Source organism: Epinephelus lanceolatus, chromosome 14 (genome assembly GCF_041903045.1).
Source record: "Epinephelus lanceolatus isolate andai-2023 chromosome 14, ASM4190304v1, whole genome shotgun sequence".
NCBI lineage: Eukaryota > Metazoa > Chordata > Actinopteri > Perciformes > Serranidae > Epinephelus > Epinephelus lanceolatus.
In genome coordinates this window covers 43,003,538-43,022,295 of record NC_135747.1, presented here as the reverse complement: position 1 = coordinate 43,022,295, position 18,758 = coordinate 43,003,538, and the positions used below count along the sequence as shown (strand labels likewise).

Genomic DNA, 18,758 nt, shown 5'->3' with positions numbered 1-18,758 from the left:
GGATACACTGAAACTTTGCATGACAACAATGCTGTGGTTAATGTTTGGTTAGGTTTAGGCACAAAAAACACCTGGTTATACTGTAGTTCAGAAAAGATCATGTTTTGGGTTAAGATACCTAACTATGGTGGCACAATCTCCTCTGAAAAAGCATCAATGTCTCTGTGAAAAAAATGTTTTTGTGCCACTATCACAGAATGTAAAGCAGCAAAGTCTCACAAAAAAGAACATTTTTTCTGCCACCCTCCTGGCAGGTAATGCAGCCATGTCTCAGTAAAAACAAATGCTTTTCGTGCTGCTCTCCCAGATGACAAAACAACAACATTTTGCTACAAAACACCCACGTTTGCTGCATAAAAAGCAGCTTGAAAAACAGTGATGGGTCGCCAAAACACAACAGGTTTTATGGTTTGTTGGTCTCACACAACGGTCTGCAGATTGGCGGGCGTCTAGCCTAGGTGTCATCCCCTCCACCTCCAGGTGACAAAGTCAGTTCACATAGTACGTCACTTTAGAAACACTGACATGATGTAGAGTGTCTACAGGTATAAGACACTTAAATTTAATGCTTTTTTTGGACCTTTTCTAGATCATTTTTTGGACAAATCATCTTTTCTTATTCAAGTATTGCATGCAAGTATAAATTTATGGTATACAATATTATGTTGTCCCCTGCAGAGGTAGGTCTTATGTAGGAATATGGTTATTAGAGTGAGTCATGTCAGTCTACATTTTGCCAACAGGTGAGTTCAAGTATAAAGTAAAGACACAGTATTAGTTTCAGTGGTTGGTTTAAAGGTTTGTAACATCAGAAATGTTGTTTATGCAAGAGCTTGAATCATGTTGACAAACACAAATAAAAAGATGGTTCATTTAAATGTTTGCTGCAATTAAAACCACACAGATTCAAATATAAACCTATTTATAAAACTGAATCTAAGACATTTTAAGGTCCTGCAGACACCCTGGTACCACACATGAAAATGTGATGTATTCTCGGTTTGCAGAAACATTAAACGCCAACATTCCCTCCTGGTGACGGAGCTGAAACACTCAACCTGCAACGTCAATGTTTAAATCTTGAGAATAACGCAGCAGGTGAGTTCTACCTCTTGTGCGCACCAGGCGCAGCTGGGGTGAATCAGGAGGCATTCTTCACATGACGTAGCGCTGCCGCTCATACACATGTTTAGACCTGAGAGAGGGTGGGAGGAGATCACAGACAGATGGTTACAGTGCTGACAATAAAACTGGAAAAACAATCACTACTGTGTCGCTGCTGGGACTCAAACTGGGGACAGGATAAGAAACAAAAGCCCAAAGTGCAAAGCTGTGTGACACAGTACAACACTCACTCTGTGGTCAGTTTAGTTTAGGTAGGCAGTTTGTTACAGAGGCGTTTATTCAGCTTTATGCTGCATTAATTTGCATTGTATTTAAGATGTTTCTAGTGTTTCTATTTATCTGTGTCTGTCAGGATGAAGGTTTAGTTCTAACATTTGGAGGGATACATATGAAGACATTCCAGTTTATGCACCAGTTTATGGTGGAAATGTCTCACTCATTTCCATCCCACATAGTTTCTGTTTTATGGCAGATTTGTAACTGTTGCTTTTGAGGTTGCGCACTGTCACCAGCTACTTCACCCGAGGCACTGGTAAGTCTATGAGTCATGTTCTTACAGTTCATCGAAACAAAATAAGTCTTCTGCTTGTTTTTATCTTTTTAGTGGCAGGAACAAATGCACATGTTATTACTATAGAGGGGGATGTGTCCCCTGTGTCCCCTGTGACCCCCAAATCTGCAACCTAATAAAACAGATCCCTGAAAATAAAACATACCACTGATCTGACACAGTGCCAACTATTAAAGAATAGGCATATAATATATTAAAAACTAGGTGTGCATGACATTTTACAGGTGTTTCTGTGGTTCAGGTCAGTCAGTGTGAAGTGTGTTGACATGATGACATTTTCAGGATTCATATTCTTTTGGCCTAACCCTCTCACACAATCCTGCAGCCCAAAGAGCTTCACAGAGCCAACGACAAGAAGTTCAGTAAAAGCCAAGATAAGAAGATATCAGGGATGCACAATGGAGTCAGTGCGTCATCTCTGTCGGCAGATATGGGCTTTAAAATTAAAAAATTAAAATAAAGAAAATCAGAATCAGAATCAGCCAACATGCCTTTTTTTTGGAACACTGACAAAACACAACAAGGCTGCACTGGCTGTTGTGTGTTTGTGTCTGTGTGTCTATACTCTACAGGTCTGACAGGTGACAGGAAAAAGCAGAAGAAAGTATATTAAAACTAATCCTACCTTCACCCTGTTACCACTAACACCAATAATTGAATAATAATTAATAACAATACGGGCAGGGGAGTGTCCCCCCACCCACCATTTCTTATTTAGCACAATGACGGAATATTACAGACACTGAACAGTATTTCATGTCTCCATCTGCTGGTGGGCCGTCACCATAAGAGTCTGTGTGTATAATATGATGTTAATCCACTACAGAAGAGACTTGATGATCACTAACATCAGGAGGAGAAACAAGAGGATATATCTGCATCAGTTAACGGCCGAATTAGTTGTTTTATATTGGCAAAAAATCCAATATTGTGCATCTCTTAAAGATGTGTCCTAAAGTGTTTGGTGGAGACGGGCTTTCGAACACCAATCTGAGCCTGGCAGTGTTGGTGGACCTACGTTTATGATGCACAATTGCCCCAAGTGGTTACACTGCAGTCTGCTGCAGCGGTGTCACTAATACTGAACCAATTTCTCAAACTGTCGTTGCCATGAGTCACTAAGACACACAAACACGACAAATGGGGTCCAGGTTGAAAAATATCGAAGCTACCCTTTAAGGTTTCTTCTAAAAATGTCCACTGAGGTGGAGCTCTGGGGCTGCAGAGGCTGAACACTGGTCCCCCATGAGATGTTTGTTGAAATCCTTCCAGCAGAGGATGTGAGGGACCTGCTAGGTGCAGATCTCAGAGACAGGCTGGTGTCAGACCAAGGACCTGTGAGCCTGGCTGTGTTACAGACTGTTATATTACTCATTGATCTGTTGAGGGGTCTGACTGCAGAGTGAAACACACAGCCACCTCTCTCCTCTGTAAACAATCCGTAAACATAAACAACCTAATGTTGTCTTGTTTACTTTGCCTCCATGTGGCTCCAGTTTACAGCAGCTCCTCGTGTGTGAGCACCAAACACTGAGCCGCTGTGCACGGACAGGCTGATAGCAGATAACAGAGAAGTGATTGCAGAGCACAAGCGCGCTTTGTCCTACCTCTGGCAGGCTGCAGACATGTTTCCAGGAGCATGCAGCACAGAGCCGCTCTCCACATCCACGTCCCCGGGCTCCACATGGTGTCACTCAGCGCTTCGGCAAACACCAATCTGTATCTCTGTTCTGACACCGAGTTATTCCTCCACCATCAGACCTGTGTGACTGGAGTTAATCCTGCTGCATGTGTGTGAAGCACATTAGAGAACCACCCCGTTTACTCTCATGCTGAAGGATACATAGTTTCACAGCGCGCAGACAGGGAGCGCTCCTCTCAGCCCTGTTGATCCGAGTCTGGACTTTCTCTGTCGGGACGCCTCTCCAGCTCTCCACGTCCTAACTACTTCACCCATATCTGACAGCAACTCCAAAACTTCTCCATCGGTGTTTGTGGCTCTTCTCGGCCCGGTTCAGAACCAGGATCAGGATCAGGGTCGGTGCAGAGCTGCAGCCACAGAGGAAACACAAAGATCCAACAGATACATAAATGAGTCCGACAAAGATTTTTCTTGTCCAGATTTGAGTGTTGCCTTTTCGGTTTGTCCGGTTTGCGTCCCAGCTGGAGGCTCCGCCCATTCCCAACTGCGGATTACATTAACCCTTTGGTGGCTGTGTTGAACAGTTGGCACTCCGCTGTGGTTAACACCCGCTCGGCCCTGAGACACTGCAGCCGGAGGGGACACCTAGTGGTGGCTCTGAGGACTGGACCCGGAACTGAGGGGGGACATTTGTTGCATCAAAAGGTATTGAAGTACAGAACAGCTCATGGTGACGTGGTGCCATCTGTGAGGAGTCAGTGCACCATGTACAACCTGGTCCACAGGGTCAAAGGGAGCCGTGTTCACCTGGCTTTAACTTCTCAGCTGAAGATTCAACATGTGAAGTTTCTTCCCTCGGTCTCCTCTTGGTGGGCGGTGTGTCTGCAGTATCATCCAATTAAGATAAGATACACTTTATTAATCCCTGAGGGGAAATTCAATGTTTCCACTGTTATACACACACAGGCCTGAAATACACACGCACAAACAGAGCCTATACATGCATTACATGGAGAGATGTCAGAGTTGCTCGTGGAGAGGAGCCCTGAGCAGTTGGGGGTTCAGTGCTTTGCTCAAGGGCACATCAGCAGTGCCCAGGTGGTGAAATGGCACCTCTCCAGCAGCCAGTCCACACTCCATATTTGGAATGGAGACTTGAACCAGCAACCCAATGGCTCCCAACCCAAGTCCTTGGACTAAGCCAGTGGTTCCCAACTGGTAGCTTGTGGGTCTATTCTGCATGGACTGCAAACACACTTTATTTTTAAGTACAGTGAATTTCTGACACAAAGCTTTTACTTTTAAGAGCTGTTTCCTGCTGTAGAGCGAGTGACTAATGAACAGCTACTTCACAGAGACAGTAAACTGGCTTGACAACATGGCCAAACACAAGTATGAGGCTCAATGTGTTAAACTGTGTGGACATTGAACTACTGACTAAGGACAATCTGGACCCTGTGGCTGCACAAGTTTGGAGCCTCTGGACTAAGCTGCTGCCTCCCAACAATTAGGACTATCAAAGAAAGCTATCTTTACTTATCTGTATGTACGTATGCACCAATCAGCCACACATTAAAACTAGTGACAGGTAAAGTGAACATAATCGTTACAATGCAATGTCCTGGTGGGAAACCTTGGGTCCTGGTGTCCATGTGGACTTATCCATCCAAACACTGTTGCAGGAAGTACACCTCTCACTGAGCTCAAGACGTCTACCTGGCCTCTAAATTACCGAGATCCAAATCTGACCCCGGATCCACAGTGGGCCTCTCTGGGTTGCACTTGGCTCTGACCTGTCGAGGTATGGATAGACACAGGACCTCTTGGGGTGTCCTGCGATGTCTGGATCCAGGGACCAAAGGTTTCTCAGCAGGACATTGTGCTGTAACAAGATCATCATTATTATTCACTTCACCTGTCAGCGATTAATGTTGTGACTGATCAGTAAATATATATCTTTAAGATCAAAACCACAACTTTTCTGTTTGTATTTTTAAATTGAACTTTAAGTATTTTCATTTATAATTCAATAACAATGCTGCAGTTTCACAGAGCTGTTTGCACATCTTTATTCTAGTAGATCTTTACTTATTGTACATTTGTTTGGTTTTCATTTTAACGCTTGCTTTGGCAATGTAAACATGTTTCCCATGCCAACACAGCTTCTTTGAACAACTGAAATGAAAAGCGCTTGAGTCAATGCTCACGACGACCACAACAAAGCTGAGGTAGAAAGTTTTTTAAACTAAGTCTTTTATTGACTGAATCCAAACTAAGCTGCTGCATATACAGCTGTGTGCAACTTAAAACAGTTTCAGAAATCTTTATAAACTTTAATTAAAAATAAGATTAAAATAATAAAATTTTCTTTAAAACTAATTTAACTGTCAGATAACTGACAGAGGAGGCGCTGTGTGAGGCCCTTCAACTTTCAATGTAACACTTACTGAACATCCAAAAGAAACTGCTCTCATCAACGATCTGATGCTACGATGGATTATAAACTACTCTTCAAACTCTTTTTAGATGAATAATTTCCCCATTTGTTCAAATATCTGAGGTGTAAAGAAAACTCTGAGGGGTTTAGATGCCATTCTAACAAATCACTGCTAACAAAAAGAAACATTTTGAAGCCTCCTCATGACTGTGTGGCTCTCGCCGGCCTGGTCAGCAGCTCAGATATCATCTCTCTGATTGTGCGGAGGGGCAGGCCGCTGAGGACACCCTGGTGTTTGGCCTTCAGCTTGAGCAAAGCATCCACAATCCTCTGCCGTCCGACGTCTGGGTGGAGCTGTGTTAGCTCTGCCATCAGGGTCTCGAAGCTGCCCATGGTGCCGTAGTGTTGGGGCACGCAGATTCCCTTCGCTGTGGGCGAGATGCAGACCACCTTCCTGGTCTTGATGCTGGAGCTGAGCGGAGGCCGAGTTATCAGCTACAGAGACGACAGAAAATTGAGTCAATCCCAAAACATAAAAACACGCACAGCTGTTTAAATGTTCAGGATTACGTAAAATGAATGATCAAGGCCATTATATTTTATTTTAAGGCTGCCACTCCTGATTACTGTCGGTGTCGTTTTCTCTATAAAAATGTCAGTTTTTGCTTGTTTTGTCTGAACAACAGTCCAAACGCTGAAGAGATTCATTTCACTCTTATATACGACAATGTCCACCAGTTTCTCTTCATAAAAAGACCTCATCCTCTTCCTCCTCATATTCTCACCTCTCTTTCGGAGCTGCTGGAGTGAGTGTTGGAGTTTTGTGGTTTGGCGGCCTCCTGTGAAGGCTCCGGCCCACTGACGGAGGCGGAGGCCTGGCTCTGGCTTCCATCACTGGCTCTGTTGATGTGCTTCACATGTAAAGTACGGCCTTCCATGCAGCAGCCATTCAGCTCTCTCACTGCAGCTTCGGCAGAGTGGACTCCACTTACTATCACTATGGCAACTCTGGAGAACGCAGCCAGCGAGACAGGCGGGTGTTACACTGACATTCATGTGTTGATTTGGGAAGCAAACTGCTGCTCAGACGGCTGTATGAAGAGTTTGACTGACTGATGCCGATGAATACGGACGTTAGACGTAATAAGACACAGTTACAGCTGAAGAACGGTCATGCTTCTACATGAAACAACAGATGAATCTGATACAGATGAGACTGACATCTGTTTTCACACATTACTTTGACTCAGACAGCAGAGCAGTCGCTCACCTCAAATCATTCTTTAAAGCCAAGATGCTGACCTCAGTGGGATGGTATTTCTCAAACCACTGCATCACATCACTCTGGCCAAGACAAAGTTTTAGTTAAAGCCTGTAGTGCCCTCTGCTGGCTGTAGCAGTACTGTACAAGGCATCACCATGACAACAAACTGCTATTAAAAATGTCCAACATATGAACTTATTCTCACGAGTAAGACTTTGAGACAGTAATGTTTATACAAACTCACCTCTGTCACATCTCTGGGTAGGTTGGAAACACACAGTACTGAGCTCTTCACCTCCTCACTGGCTGATTCTGTGGTTAAGAAAAATTCCTCACTAACGATTTCATCGAAAATGAAATCGAAAATCTCTACATATGCAGCTGTAATGCTTTACCTACACTCAGTGACCACTTACCGTTATCTTCAGCGTTCACTGCTGGGTCCTGTCCCGTGTCAGCAGCCTCCACAGGTCCTGCACACTCCAGGTCTTCTTCAGCATCGTACCACGCCTCAGATGTGTTGAGCTCTTTGCATTCACTTTCTGTCCCATGAAGAAATGCAAATCTTTTTATTTAATCAGCTGCTTCAGGGAACTTGTTACAGAAAAATATCCCAACTGCTTGTCTTATCTTAAGATTCTATGATAGGAAAAATGTTATCTTCCTATTTCAGAAACAATTTCTAAACTCACAGCTGTGTGCCATCCTATCTCAGACCAAAGTATAAATGTGATTCTTCAATCAGCACTCGTCCTGTCATGACTGTAGCAGTTCAGTTCAGTTTGGTCCACATTACAATGCTTACTTTTCCATTTCCACAGTGAAAAGTTGTGGATGGTACCAACAGAACCGTTCCTTCCTGTCCCCATGTTTGGTTTCCCCTCTGTTGGGGTACCTAGCACACAGATTTGGTACTAAAAGATGGAGCTGTGAACACTGCAGTCTGATTGTGAGTGGAGGACGGTCACTCTGCTCAGGGCTGAGTTGTGTCTGGTTTTGAAGCTCATGTAACCACTGTTCATACTGTGGCATATTTTACATATGTTAGAGAACTACAACTATACCATGAAAGGATGTTTTTCTGCCTCTTCATCTGAACCACTTAACAGCAAGCAGCCATAGACTAAAAAAATTGAATCAACCAGATTATGTGAACTGCCAATATTCCGGTTCCTCACTTAGAGAAAAAATTGGCAGAGCATCATTCTGGTGCACCTCTGCAGCACTAAACTCCTGCTCTTGCCTGAGAAAGACTAAATACACAAACCTGCATTGACAGAGACTCTCACTGCAGCCTGTTCGTTTTCTGAAAATGTCAGTGTGCCCACCCCGTTCTGTTGAGGACAAACGAGGTGCAGACTTCCATCCGCATCACCAGTGAAGAGCCAGACAGAGCAGTGAGTGACAACAACCATGCCTACATTGAAGAGTCCTGTCTGCAGTAGGAACGCTTAACGGAGCTATGGTCTAGGTACATGTTCATAGGGGTTACTTTTGGTTTTAAAAAGAACTAAAACAAAAGTTTTTGAAGGAAACGCAGCTTATGTTAGAACAGGTGGGCTACACGAGATCGACAACCATAATACCAATGGCTCTTACTTGTCAGTGGTGAGCTAGCTCCCCATCACGGACAAAAGACGGACATTCAGTTGTAGCAATGAGGAGCTGGAGTTGGTGGAGAAGAGGAAACCCAACCTTTTGAAAAGTTTTGGTAGTTTTCTTTAAAGTGTCACCATATGGTTTGAGTAGTCTTTAAATCGTTATATTTTGGTGTCCATGTTGTTCCCAGTCTTCACTGTCACTGCCATACAGACCTAACAACATTGCTGCTGCCATTTTTGGCAGTTATGCTGAATTTCAAACCAGGTCTGTGTGGACCATCCTATCTTAGGATTCCTAACTTGGGAAATCCCTAAAGTTAGGATGGCTCTGTAAAAGCTAAATTCCTTTTTGTCCTTCTTTTTTTATGTTCACAAACATGTTTCTGTAATCGCACAAATCCCAAATGTCATCCTAAACTGAGGTACGACAGGATTTCAGACTGAGGAAGTTTCTGTAATGAGGTGCCAGGTAATAATTACAAATGTGAGAGTGTGTTTGTTACTTGTCTGCTTTTCCTCTGGCTTGTCTGCTCTGTGTGTAGCATCTCTACCCTGAGGGATAAGAGTGACAGCTCTCCTCGATTTGCTCTCCTCCTTCTTGACCTGTTTGAAATGAGCCGAACACCAAAGCTGTTCAGACTGACAAGGACTTGATGCCACACTGGGATCAATAAGCAGCAATAAAGCACAGTAAGGGTTTGGTTTTAGTAGTACTCTTCTGTGACGTCTCAGTGTGTGAGCGTACCTGGCTGCCACTTCTGCTTTGGTTACAGGGACGTCTGTTTTCGTCACCTGATGTATCTTGTTTCTGTGGCTCCTGGGAGCTGCTTGGGATCAGACAAGACAACATTACAGCATCTCGAGAGTCTACTCTGATAAACCAGTGAAATTAAATCACATCAAACACACATGCGTGTCTTTTCTAACATACCAGGATGGAACAATCCCCAGCACATCACCTGTGGTCTAAACAGGGACAGAATTAGACTATTACTCTCACCACTGTGGTTAAAATATATCACAAATAATTTGAAGTATTCAGACAGTATTGGGTTAGTCGGCTGAGTCTCACCTGTGCAGGGGTGTAATTGGCTGCTGTGGTCACCTTCCCAAAATCAACAGTCAGAGGATTAAGTTGCTCCAGAGGAACTCCTGACAGGATCCTCTCTCTCATCTGATTAAAGTCAGCTTCCAGTTTCTGCAGAGCACTTACAATGTCCACAGCAGGGTTACCTGCCCTGCAGAGAAGGAGGAATAACTACGTAAATAACGGTCAGCCTTAAAGGGACAGTTCAGATTTTTTTGAGATAGGGCTGTATGGAGCACTGATCCACAGTCAGTGCTTATGCCCCGCCCACACACACACATTCTCATTGACTGATGAATTGGCGCTGGTTATTTATATTATTGTGGCGTATTGATTATGATCCATCTGATGCTGGTTTTGTTTCATCACTGTAGCCAGTATCTCACTATCACTATCCTCATTCAGATTTTAAGAAGCTACAAATTATATTCAGCCACAAAATAAGTCTGAAAAGCTGCAAATGAGATCAGAAGTACAGAGAGTTGTTGACTAGAGATGATACACCGTCTCATGGTGGTCACTTCCTTTGTTGCTGCCCCCGTCTACAGTACGTTGCAAACTCCAGCCTGCTTCTCTGAAGTGGGAGCGTGTCGACTGACTTTTTACTGTTGGTTTTAGACTGACTGTGGGTTAATACGTCACACAACCCCACTTGAAAAGGTCTGAACTACACCTTTAACAGTTGGAATTCCTTTTTTGTTGCTGATTTATATTATAAAAATACATCACGATGAATACATTAGAGAAGTGTCCCAGTGAAGGAGCACAGATAAACACCAGTCAAATGTGATCAATACTGATTGGTTATCTTTACTTTGGGTTGAGCTGGCCTCCATCAGCAGAGGTACAGCAGAGACTCCAGCAGTAGTGTCTGCACATGCTGTACTGCAGGGCCAGCAGGGACAGTTCTGCCTGCTGAGCACGGTGGACACAGTCACATTCCTTCCTCAACTGACAGCCAGAACTGGAAAGAAATACTGTCAAAGATTAGTCCTGTTGTTGGAAGAAATTCGTAACGTTAATGCAGGACTGTGTGTATCTGAAACATTACCTTTCACGGTTCTCCTTTAGCGCTCTCAGTTCCTGCTGAGCCGTGCTGAGTTTGATAAATTCCTGAAATGTTAAAAGAGGTTGTTCAGTGTTTGCTGGCACTACGATAATGACTGCTCTTTGGATTCAACCTTACCTCTGCAAGATAGTCCAGATCTGCCATGTGGACTTCAGTGATGACATGCTTGTCAGCTGTTTCTGGATCATCTGTTTGGGTGACAGCTGACGTGCACAGTAGCGGCTCAGTGCTGACCATAATGTCACAGGTAGAAACGCAGGGCACAGGGGAGGTGTACCTTTCTGTAGTCTTCTTCTTGATGACAGTCTGATCAGACTTCAACATCTCACTGCCGGCTGCTTCACTATCCGCAGTGACTGGACCTGACTGAACCCCATTGTTACAAGCTTTCACATCTTTGCTGCTCACACAGACAACAATGCTCTTATCGTCCTCCATGATGCTGTGGAAGCTGTCCATGTGGTCTTCAAAAGTAAGGATACCTTCATCATTATCTTCAGTGTACTCATTACCATTAACCACGTAATCCTGACACCCCTCCACGGTGCTGTTTTCCTCAGCTGGGTCCAGAGGAGAGCTGACACTCTCGTCATTGTACTCAGCAGCATCCATGTGGTTACTGTCAAAGCTGCAGAACTCAAGAGATGAACCTTTTTCAGCTGTTGGCACTTCTGAGCTGCAACAAGAAACAATGACGCTCATATCATCAAGAATTCATACTGCACATCAAACACATAACAGTTCACCCGAAACAGTTTCATAAGGAAACAATACACTCAGGGGCCGTATCCACTGAAGCATTTCTTTCTGAGGCCGGCATATTCTTGCAATGCTCTGCAATATTAGCGCTGGGTATTCACACCGCGCTACAGTTGCCGGCAGTGACAAGGCAATGTGCACTGAATTCTGTGATGAGCGCCATCTGTTGGGCATTTTTATTCTGAGTGCCGAGCATTAAAAATGTTCAACTTTGGGTGAAAACACTGCGCTTGTTCATGCAACACAGCAGTTCATTCACAGTGCAGGAGACAAACTGTCATATCTTCCATGTATAGGTGCTGAGCAACAACACTGGGGGAGAATCTGTTCATGTACTGTATACACTATGTTTACTCCCATGAACCCACGCAGACCAATGGGTTTGTCCTCTCTGCCTGCAAGCTTCACCCTTACCTTCAACCAAAGTAAGTACTCTACCTTATGCTGACATCTTTATTTATGTGGAGATTCGTATCACAGCAACCAGAGCGTCTCAACTGAAAGACGCATGACTTAACTTTACAGACATGTAATAAGGGACATCTAAATGTATTCATATTAGCTCCTTAATTAACTGCAAGATATTTAACTACTAATGGACACACCGCAGTGAGGTGAAATATCTCTTGCAGCTAGATGCGGTTTGCCCTGGTTGATCTAAGGGTGCGTTCACACCTGCCCTGTTTGGTTCAGTTCAATCAAACTCAAGTTGGTTTGCCCCCTCAGTGCGGTTCATTTGTGCAGGTGTGAACACACCAAAACAACCGGACTGAGACCTTCTTGAAGAGGTGGTCTCAGTCCGGTTCCAAAGGAACTCTGGTGCGGTTGGTTTGTGGTGAGAAGGTGTTCCAACCTGGATGTGAAGCAACTGCAGTCACATGACACATTGTTTGGGTTAAACATGAGCATGTTACAGTCCTGGAGGATTATTAATGTGCACCTCCTCCTGTACTGCCTTAATATGCACATTCAGCACATCCAATGCATCAAAACATTGTTTTCTAGTTGGAGCCGCGCCTCGTTTTCAAACTGTATGGTTTGACTAAAATGAACAATGACAGCAATATAGTCCACGATGAGCAGCGCTAAAATCAACCTGCGTAGTTGTCCCTCCATTGTGACATTAGAAAGTGTCACATTTATCTTGCAAGTGTACTCTTCTTCAACGTTTGCTTTACTTCCTGGATTTTTCCCACATGGAAATTCTGACCAATCAAGAGCAGCTTTCTCACACAAGGCATTTGATCTGGTCCTCTTGTAAATGTTCCCGTGATAACACGAACCAACTCTAGGCAATTATACAACTTTGGAACAACATGAGTCCCTGATTCAGACCAAAGGAGACGACTCCAGGGCTGACAGCAGCCTAGGTAGAGTTATAGACTAGCTCTAAAATTGCTGAGTTACAATCAAAACTTCTAATAATTTCCAGATTTGCATTTATAAAATGTTATTTAACAAAGACTTTGGGCGGGGTTGAGCTGCAGGAAATGAACAAATCCTGTACTGTGTCAGCAATAAGATGCACACTCACTGTAAGGGACTGACTTCAGCATATCTGCATTCAGCACATTGGCACTGTGTCACTGCAGTCTGGCTCCTGAGCTCAGGCTGTCCTCCCTGTCTGCATCTCTCCAGCTCCACATCCAGAGAGAAGCTCACCAGGGCTGTTGGATCCTTCCTCACAGCTGCACTGCTGCTACAGCTCGCCATCTGCTGTGACGGCCTTGGTTCGTTCACATGGGTGGAACCCTTCAAAAACAAATCCTGTATTAACCCTTCCACCAAAAAAACGAAAACTTTGCTTTCACACTTTAGAAACAATTAAAGGCTACACCAGTGACATAACTAGCTGTTTAATATATATACAGAAAACTGTTCATACCCTCACTGAATGGGCTTTCTGATGGGTTCGTTCCTGTGTGACGGGGCTGACGTAGGTTGTTTGGATGTGGTCCTGCTGGTGGACTTGCTGTTTGGTGTGGTAGATTCCTTCATGTGGATGCGTTGGTGATCCATCCCCCCTGTTGCTCCGGCCAAGCAGGGTCAATGTCTCCCTCACTCTGGGAGGCACCTCCATGTCTGGATGTGTACGGGGTGTTTCTTATAAGAGGAGCAAATGAACAGAACTGTAAGATGAAGCTTTTTGAGTATGAAAATCTGGCTTTACTGTTGATAGCTGACTGCTAAATATCTTGGACCACTAGATTACAGATTATTAAACTCAGTCCTTGACTAAAAAATGTCTCCAGAAGGTTATTCATCCAGGTAGTACAACGTCAAGACAATGATTTATTTACTGGACTGAAGTTTCAGACTTCAGTCACAGATTTCTGTTACAGTCAATCACAAGGCTCAGTTAAAGTCTGGAAAACTGGCTCTTTTTTTGTTCCAATTCTGTTGACATGCTTCTCACTGGTGCTCAAATTGATTCAGAGAAATTCAAAGCCAATGGATTTTTCCAGACAAAGCTTCTGTGTGTTGTGTCTGACGAGCTGATGATGTTACAGGAGCTTCAGTAGCTGTTCAGCCATCACCACCAGTACCAGAGACAAATTTATATCAAAGAATAATAATCAATAATGCCTTTAGAATCTCAGAAGTTCCTTGTTTCTCTTTTAAAAATCATATTAAGTGCAAAGATAAATAAATACATAGTATCACTGAGTTCCGCACATCTTTGCTCCTGACATTTCAGATCCTTGAACAGAGGTCTAACAACAAATCACTTTAAAATTAAAACCTTCACTCATTTGATGTGGCGTGTTATCAATCCACTGCACTCACTTTGTGACGTGCATACGACTGTTTAACGTCATGATTAGCTAAGCAGGCCTCGTAGTGTCGATGTTATCTGCACTGCTTGTGAATACTTGTGTTGTGGAAAACTGTAATCTGTGCACAGCTTTTAGAAGATAAGAGCATCTTAACAGACTTACTCCTCACATAAACATGATGCCTCGACAGTTCTAAGGCAGGATGTCTTTGCAGGAACTGGTTGAACCCTCCATCATCTAGCAGAAAGGAAAACAAAAACTGATATTAAGTGATGTTAAAACTAATATTATTCCTCCAATTTATTACACAATGGTGGGCACTGGCGCTAATAAAACATAATGGCTACAGGCGTCTCCCTCTTAATCATTTCTTTGCCAAATATTTTCAGCTTCCATTTAGAGGATGAAGAAAGGAAAAGGGAAGGAAACAGAGTCTAAAACAGTCTAAACAGGATAAGCCTCTCTGCTTCATTCTTCAACTCAAAATGAACAGCATAAGCAGCCCCACTGAAACGTACCTTGAATGATCCTTCTGTCCTCTGGACACAAACTGAGATACCAACCCAGCAGCCTGGGGTCAGTTAAGGCGAGGCAGATATGAGCATCCACCAAATCAAATACAGACCTGTAGAGTGCAGAACAACAGCTCCTGGTTATTCATAGTTATTCACGTTCATTAAACTGAACATGTAGAGAGAGCTCATGTAGCTGCATTACCTTACCTGTTCAGAAACAGTTTCCTTATCTCTGCTGTTGATGAAGAAACCACAGTTGGATTAATGACTGACATCCTGGGAAGTTATTCATAACAAGACATTACTGCTGAGAGTTTTATGTAAGTAATTAAATTTACAGCCCACTCAGAAACAGTATTAAACACTCAAAGCCTCTTGCAGCAGCACAAATGGTGTGACAAGTCAGAAACCAGTCACTTTGTAGGGGTTTAACGAGGGATGCACCATAATATCAGCAGTCAGATGGTCAGAATCAGCCAACATGCGTTTTCTTAATTTGCACAAGAATGAATATTAGATATATTTAAAAGTATTGCATTTAATGCAGAAAGCTGCCCTTCTACCTCACTTCTCTTTTAAAACTCTAATCCATCTCTCAGCACACACGCTCACAACAGTTTTTATCCTTTGAAACTCCTCAGATCATTTCAGAGCTCGGTAAATTAGCCTTTAGTTTTGCACCATATAAATGGAAAGTGTTACAACAGGTATTTAAATTAGACAGGTATGTGTCATTAGATCATTTCAAGTGCATGCTAAATGATACGGTTGTTTTACAGTGTTCCTGCTTTGGTTAAATGACAGCAAGATTGTCTACATTTTACTGTTTATATTGTTGTTGTTGTTGTGGTGGTGTATCCGTCCTTTACAGCAGACCCTATTCATATTAAAGATAGACCGATACATCGGCCAGCTGATATATCGGGCCGATATTTGAGTTTTTTTACTTGTATCGGCATCGGCCGATACGTGCGTGGGTTCGCAGATTTATTTTTCCCTGGCATGATTTACAGACAGGCATCCACAGGCAGCTCTGTGTCGCCAGAAGACCCTGCAGCGCACATGCAGCGAATCCTACTGTGTACAGTAGTTGTTGTTTTATTTATGCTTCAGCTTAAATATTTGTTTATTTTATAAAGACATTACTGGAAGATTTAAGAGCACTGAACTCTTTTTTTTTATTTGAATGTATAATAATAATAATAACATTCTACCTGTTCTACCTCAACTTTCCATCTTGTTTTAGTATTTTTTACTGTTCAATAAATGTTTCTTATTTTAAACTTGAGACCTGTAATATTTGTTATCATTGTGTCTTTTTTTGATGTAAATTGAGGGAGCAAAAGCAGTATCGGCCCCAAATATTGGCTCAAGAAAATCGGCAGTCCATAATCGGTCATCGGCTAAGGGTGATGGAAAAATATCGGTATCGGCATCAGCCCTAAAAAATCCGCATCGGTCTATCCCTAATTCATATTATTTAACTTTTCTTTTTTTTACTATTTATAATTCTTACTAGACTTTGCTGCTACTTATTTGTTTGTGTGGACTTTTTTCATCACTTTATATTGCAATTACATTACATACTTGTATCCTTCTGGCCCTTTGAATGTGAATGCAGGGCACTGCTGTAAAAGAGCTTAATGATCAGCCAATTTCCCTGAATAAACAATAGTTTGATTGATTGATTGATTGATTGATTGATTGACTGATGTCTCCATCTGCTGGTGGGCCATCACAATAAAAGTATACAATATGATGTTAATTCCACTACAGAGGAGACCTGGTGATCACTAAATTATTATTGGTATCGGCTAGATGAGTTGTTAAATACTGACATATTGGATATCAGCAAAAAATCCAATATCGTGCATCCCTATATTTTGCCTAAATAAAGACACACATCCCACACATTTTCATTGACAATATTTCAACACTTTTCTATGAGTTTTCAAGGACCCATCATGATTTTTGTTTGGCGCACACAAAGGGAGAGAACAAATGTGGGCAGAAAATGAAAAAACATGGGTGATGATGAACAAAATGTTGTCACATCAAGGCATATTAGAGCTTCATTACCTCAACAGCTTTAAAAAATAAATTAACCCTTAATATATTACATTACATGGAAGATTATCCACATGAGATTTCTGTAGCAATTTCATTACACACTTTTCCAAAATGATTTTTACTAATTCCCTGACTTTTCCAGGCCTGGAAAATGTGACTGGCAATTTTCTATGATTGTCCCAGGTTTTCCATGACCGTGGAAACCCAGTAAAGATTAACCAACACCTCCTTTTTAATAACAGTGGTCACTTACTTGGACTCGGCCCTCCAATCACCATATTGTAATAACAGGGTAACGGCGCCACCGCGTATGGCAGCCTGTGAACGGTCTGCTCCTCCGGTAACGTGATGGGGAAAGCAGGCCACACTGTCTGAAACACAGCCATGGGTTGAGTGTGCGAAACTGTCCGAAAATCGGAATAAGCAGCCGTCGACCAGTGTGGCTCCATCACGACTGAAAAATTAACACCAGCCTTATTAACGATGAGCTAGCTTAACGGCTTGCCAGCTAATTAACGGTTAGCTAGCTTAACGGCTAACAGCAAATTAACGGTTAGCTAGCTTAACGTCTAGCCAGCTAATTAACGGTTAGCTAGCTTAACGGCTAACACTGTTAGCTATCTTAACGGCTAACAGTTAATTGACGGTTAGCTAGCTAACGTTAGCTCGATAAAGCAAAACGAATATCAAAAAACAAAAAGTAACAACGACATTAAACGTTTGTTACCTGCCGAGCTGCCATTTTCAGCATCTTTGAAAAAATAAAATATATATTTAATGGCGGGTTTCAGTTGGTTTTAGTTGCAAACGTTTGGAGGTGGTGCCTGATGTTAGCTATCTGGGCCTGCAGTGGGTCAACCTGCTAATTAAATTAATTGGAAACTACAGTACAGTGAAGCGTTTAAAGGACCTGTCCACCCAAAATACCAAACAGTTTCCTAACATTATCCAACCTTATCCAACCAGCCCAAGTAACAAAGGACCCCCTGTTAGTAGGTAGTTGTTCAGTGTTTTTTTTTTTTGTTGTTTGTTTTGTTTTGTCTTTTTTGTATGACATGTAAATAATCCAAAATTTAAATAAAAACTTCAATGAATGAAACGGGTATTGTGCTGAGTAATTGATGCAACCATAACTTGGTTCAGGTTCGGGTTACTGATTTGCCCCCAAAGTAGATTTGGTTTGCAGTTAAAAGTACAACAGTCATCTCTTGACACAGTTCCAGACACCACAGACAACATATCCAACGATAAAAGTGCTCCAGGGCTAATTAAAATGTTAAATTAATACCAATAGAAACACTTAACTACACACAAGTCTACAACACAAGTCTTATGTTGCCCCTGTACGTTATTATCCAAGTGCAACATTGTTCATTGTTACTTTTTATACCGTTTTATATTTCATACATGTTTTTAAACGTATTATTGTTCTTATTGTACAGAACTATATTATTAATATCACTGTCACCTCCTGCCACTGTTGTAGCCTATGTAATAAGCATTTGAACTCAGAGCTGATATGAGCTGAACTCTGACACTGAGCATGTGACTTTACTGATGTGTCAAGGAGGAAGAATTAATCAAAGCTGTTTGGCTTTTTAAATTAAGAGTGTTGCACATTGAAATCATTAGCCAGACAGTATAATATTCTGTGTGGACCTACCCTTGGTAAACACCCGGCTGAATTAATAACAGACATGATACTGCAGAGTAGTGTCCACACAAATACACCTGTTACTATATCTGATTGAGGATGCACAACACAGCAAAAGCAGAAACTCCTGTCTAACTTCTTCTCCTGTTGATTTCCATCCACCCTCCTGTTCTTTACTTCAGCTCAC

At 42.5% G+C, this 18,758-nt stretch overlaps 2 protein-coding genes across 5 annotated transcripts in view; both read right to left on the bottom strand.

Moving 5' to 3' along the window:
- Nucleotides 1-3,883, bottom strand: part of itgb5 (integrin, beta 5) — a 74,714-nt gene extending 70,831 nt beyond the window's left edge. Inside the window, exons 1-2 of the mRNA XM_078174745.1 lie at nucleotides 3,304-3,883; nucleotides 1,110-1,195 (exon numbers count right to left, since the gene is read on the bottom strand). Coding sequence (XP_078030871.1) covers nucleotides 1,110-1,195; nucleotides 3,304-3,382 — 165 coding nt within the window. The 5' untranslated portion in view covers nucleotides 3,383-3,883. The remainder of the gene's footprint in view (nucleotides 1-1,109; nucleotides 1,196-3,303) is intronic.
- A 1,504-nt stretch (nucleotides 3,884-5,387) lies between these two features.
- On the bottom strand, nucleotides 5,388-17,771 carry rbm44 (RNA binding motif protein 44). 4 transcript variants are annotated; one of them, XM_033617156.2, is made up of 19 exons: nucleotides 17,645-17,771; nucleotides 17,171-17,288; nucleotides 15,055-15,082; nucleotides 14,851-14,957; nucleotides 14,495-14,569; nucleotides 13,441-13,658; nucleotides 13,090-13,307; nucleotides 10,914-11,472; nucleotides 10,779-10,840; nucleotides 10,542-10,691; nucleotides 9,713-9,878; nucleotides 9,572-9,606; nucleotides 9,386-9,467; nucleotides 9,144-9,243; nucleotides 7,456-7,581; nucleotides 7,284-7,351; nucleotides 7,046-7,119; nucleotides 6,561-6,783; nucleotides 5,388-6,270 (listed from the first exon to the last, which is right to left on the bottom strand). In XM_033617156.2, exons 1-19 carry the CDS (start codon nucleotides 17,666-17,668, stop codon nucleotides 5,977-5,979), a joined length of 2,727 nt encoding a protein of 908 aa, XP_033473047.2. In that variant the 5' UTR covers nucleotides 17,669-17,771; the 3' UTR covers nucleotides 5,388-5,976. The 4 variants fall into 4 exon arrangements, with proteins under 4 accessions (XP_033473047.2, XP_033473044.2, XP_033473046.2 ...); XM_033617153.2 differs by having other exon boundaries at nucleotides 17,171-17,371; nucleotides 17,645-17,751; XM_033617155.2 differs by having other exon boundaries at nucleotides 9,386-9,464; nucleotides 17,171-17,371; nucleotides 17,645-17,751.
- Between the last annotated feature and the right edge of the window lie 987 nt (nucleotides 17,772-18,758).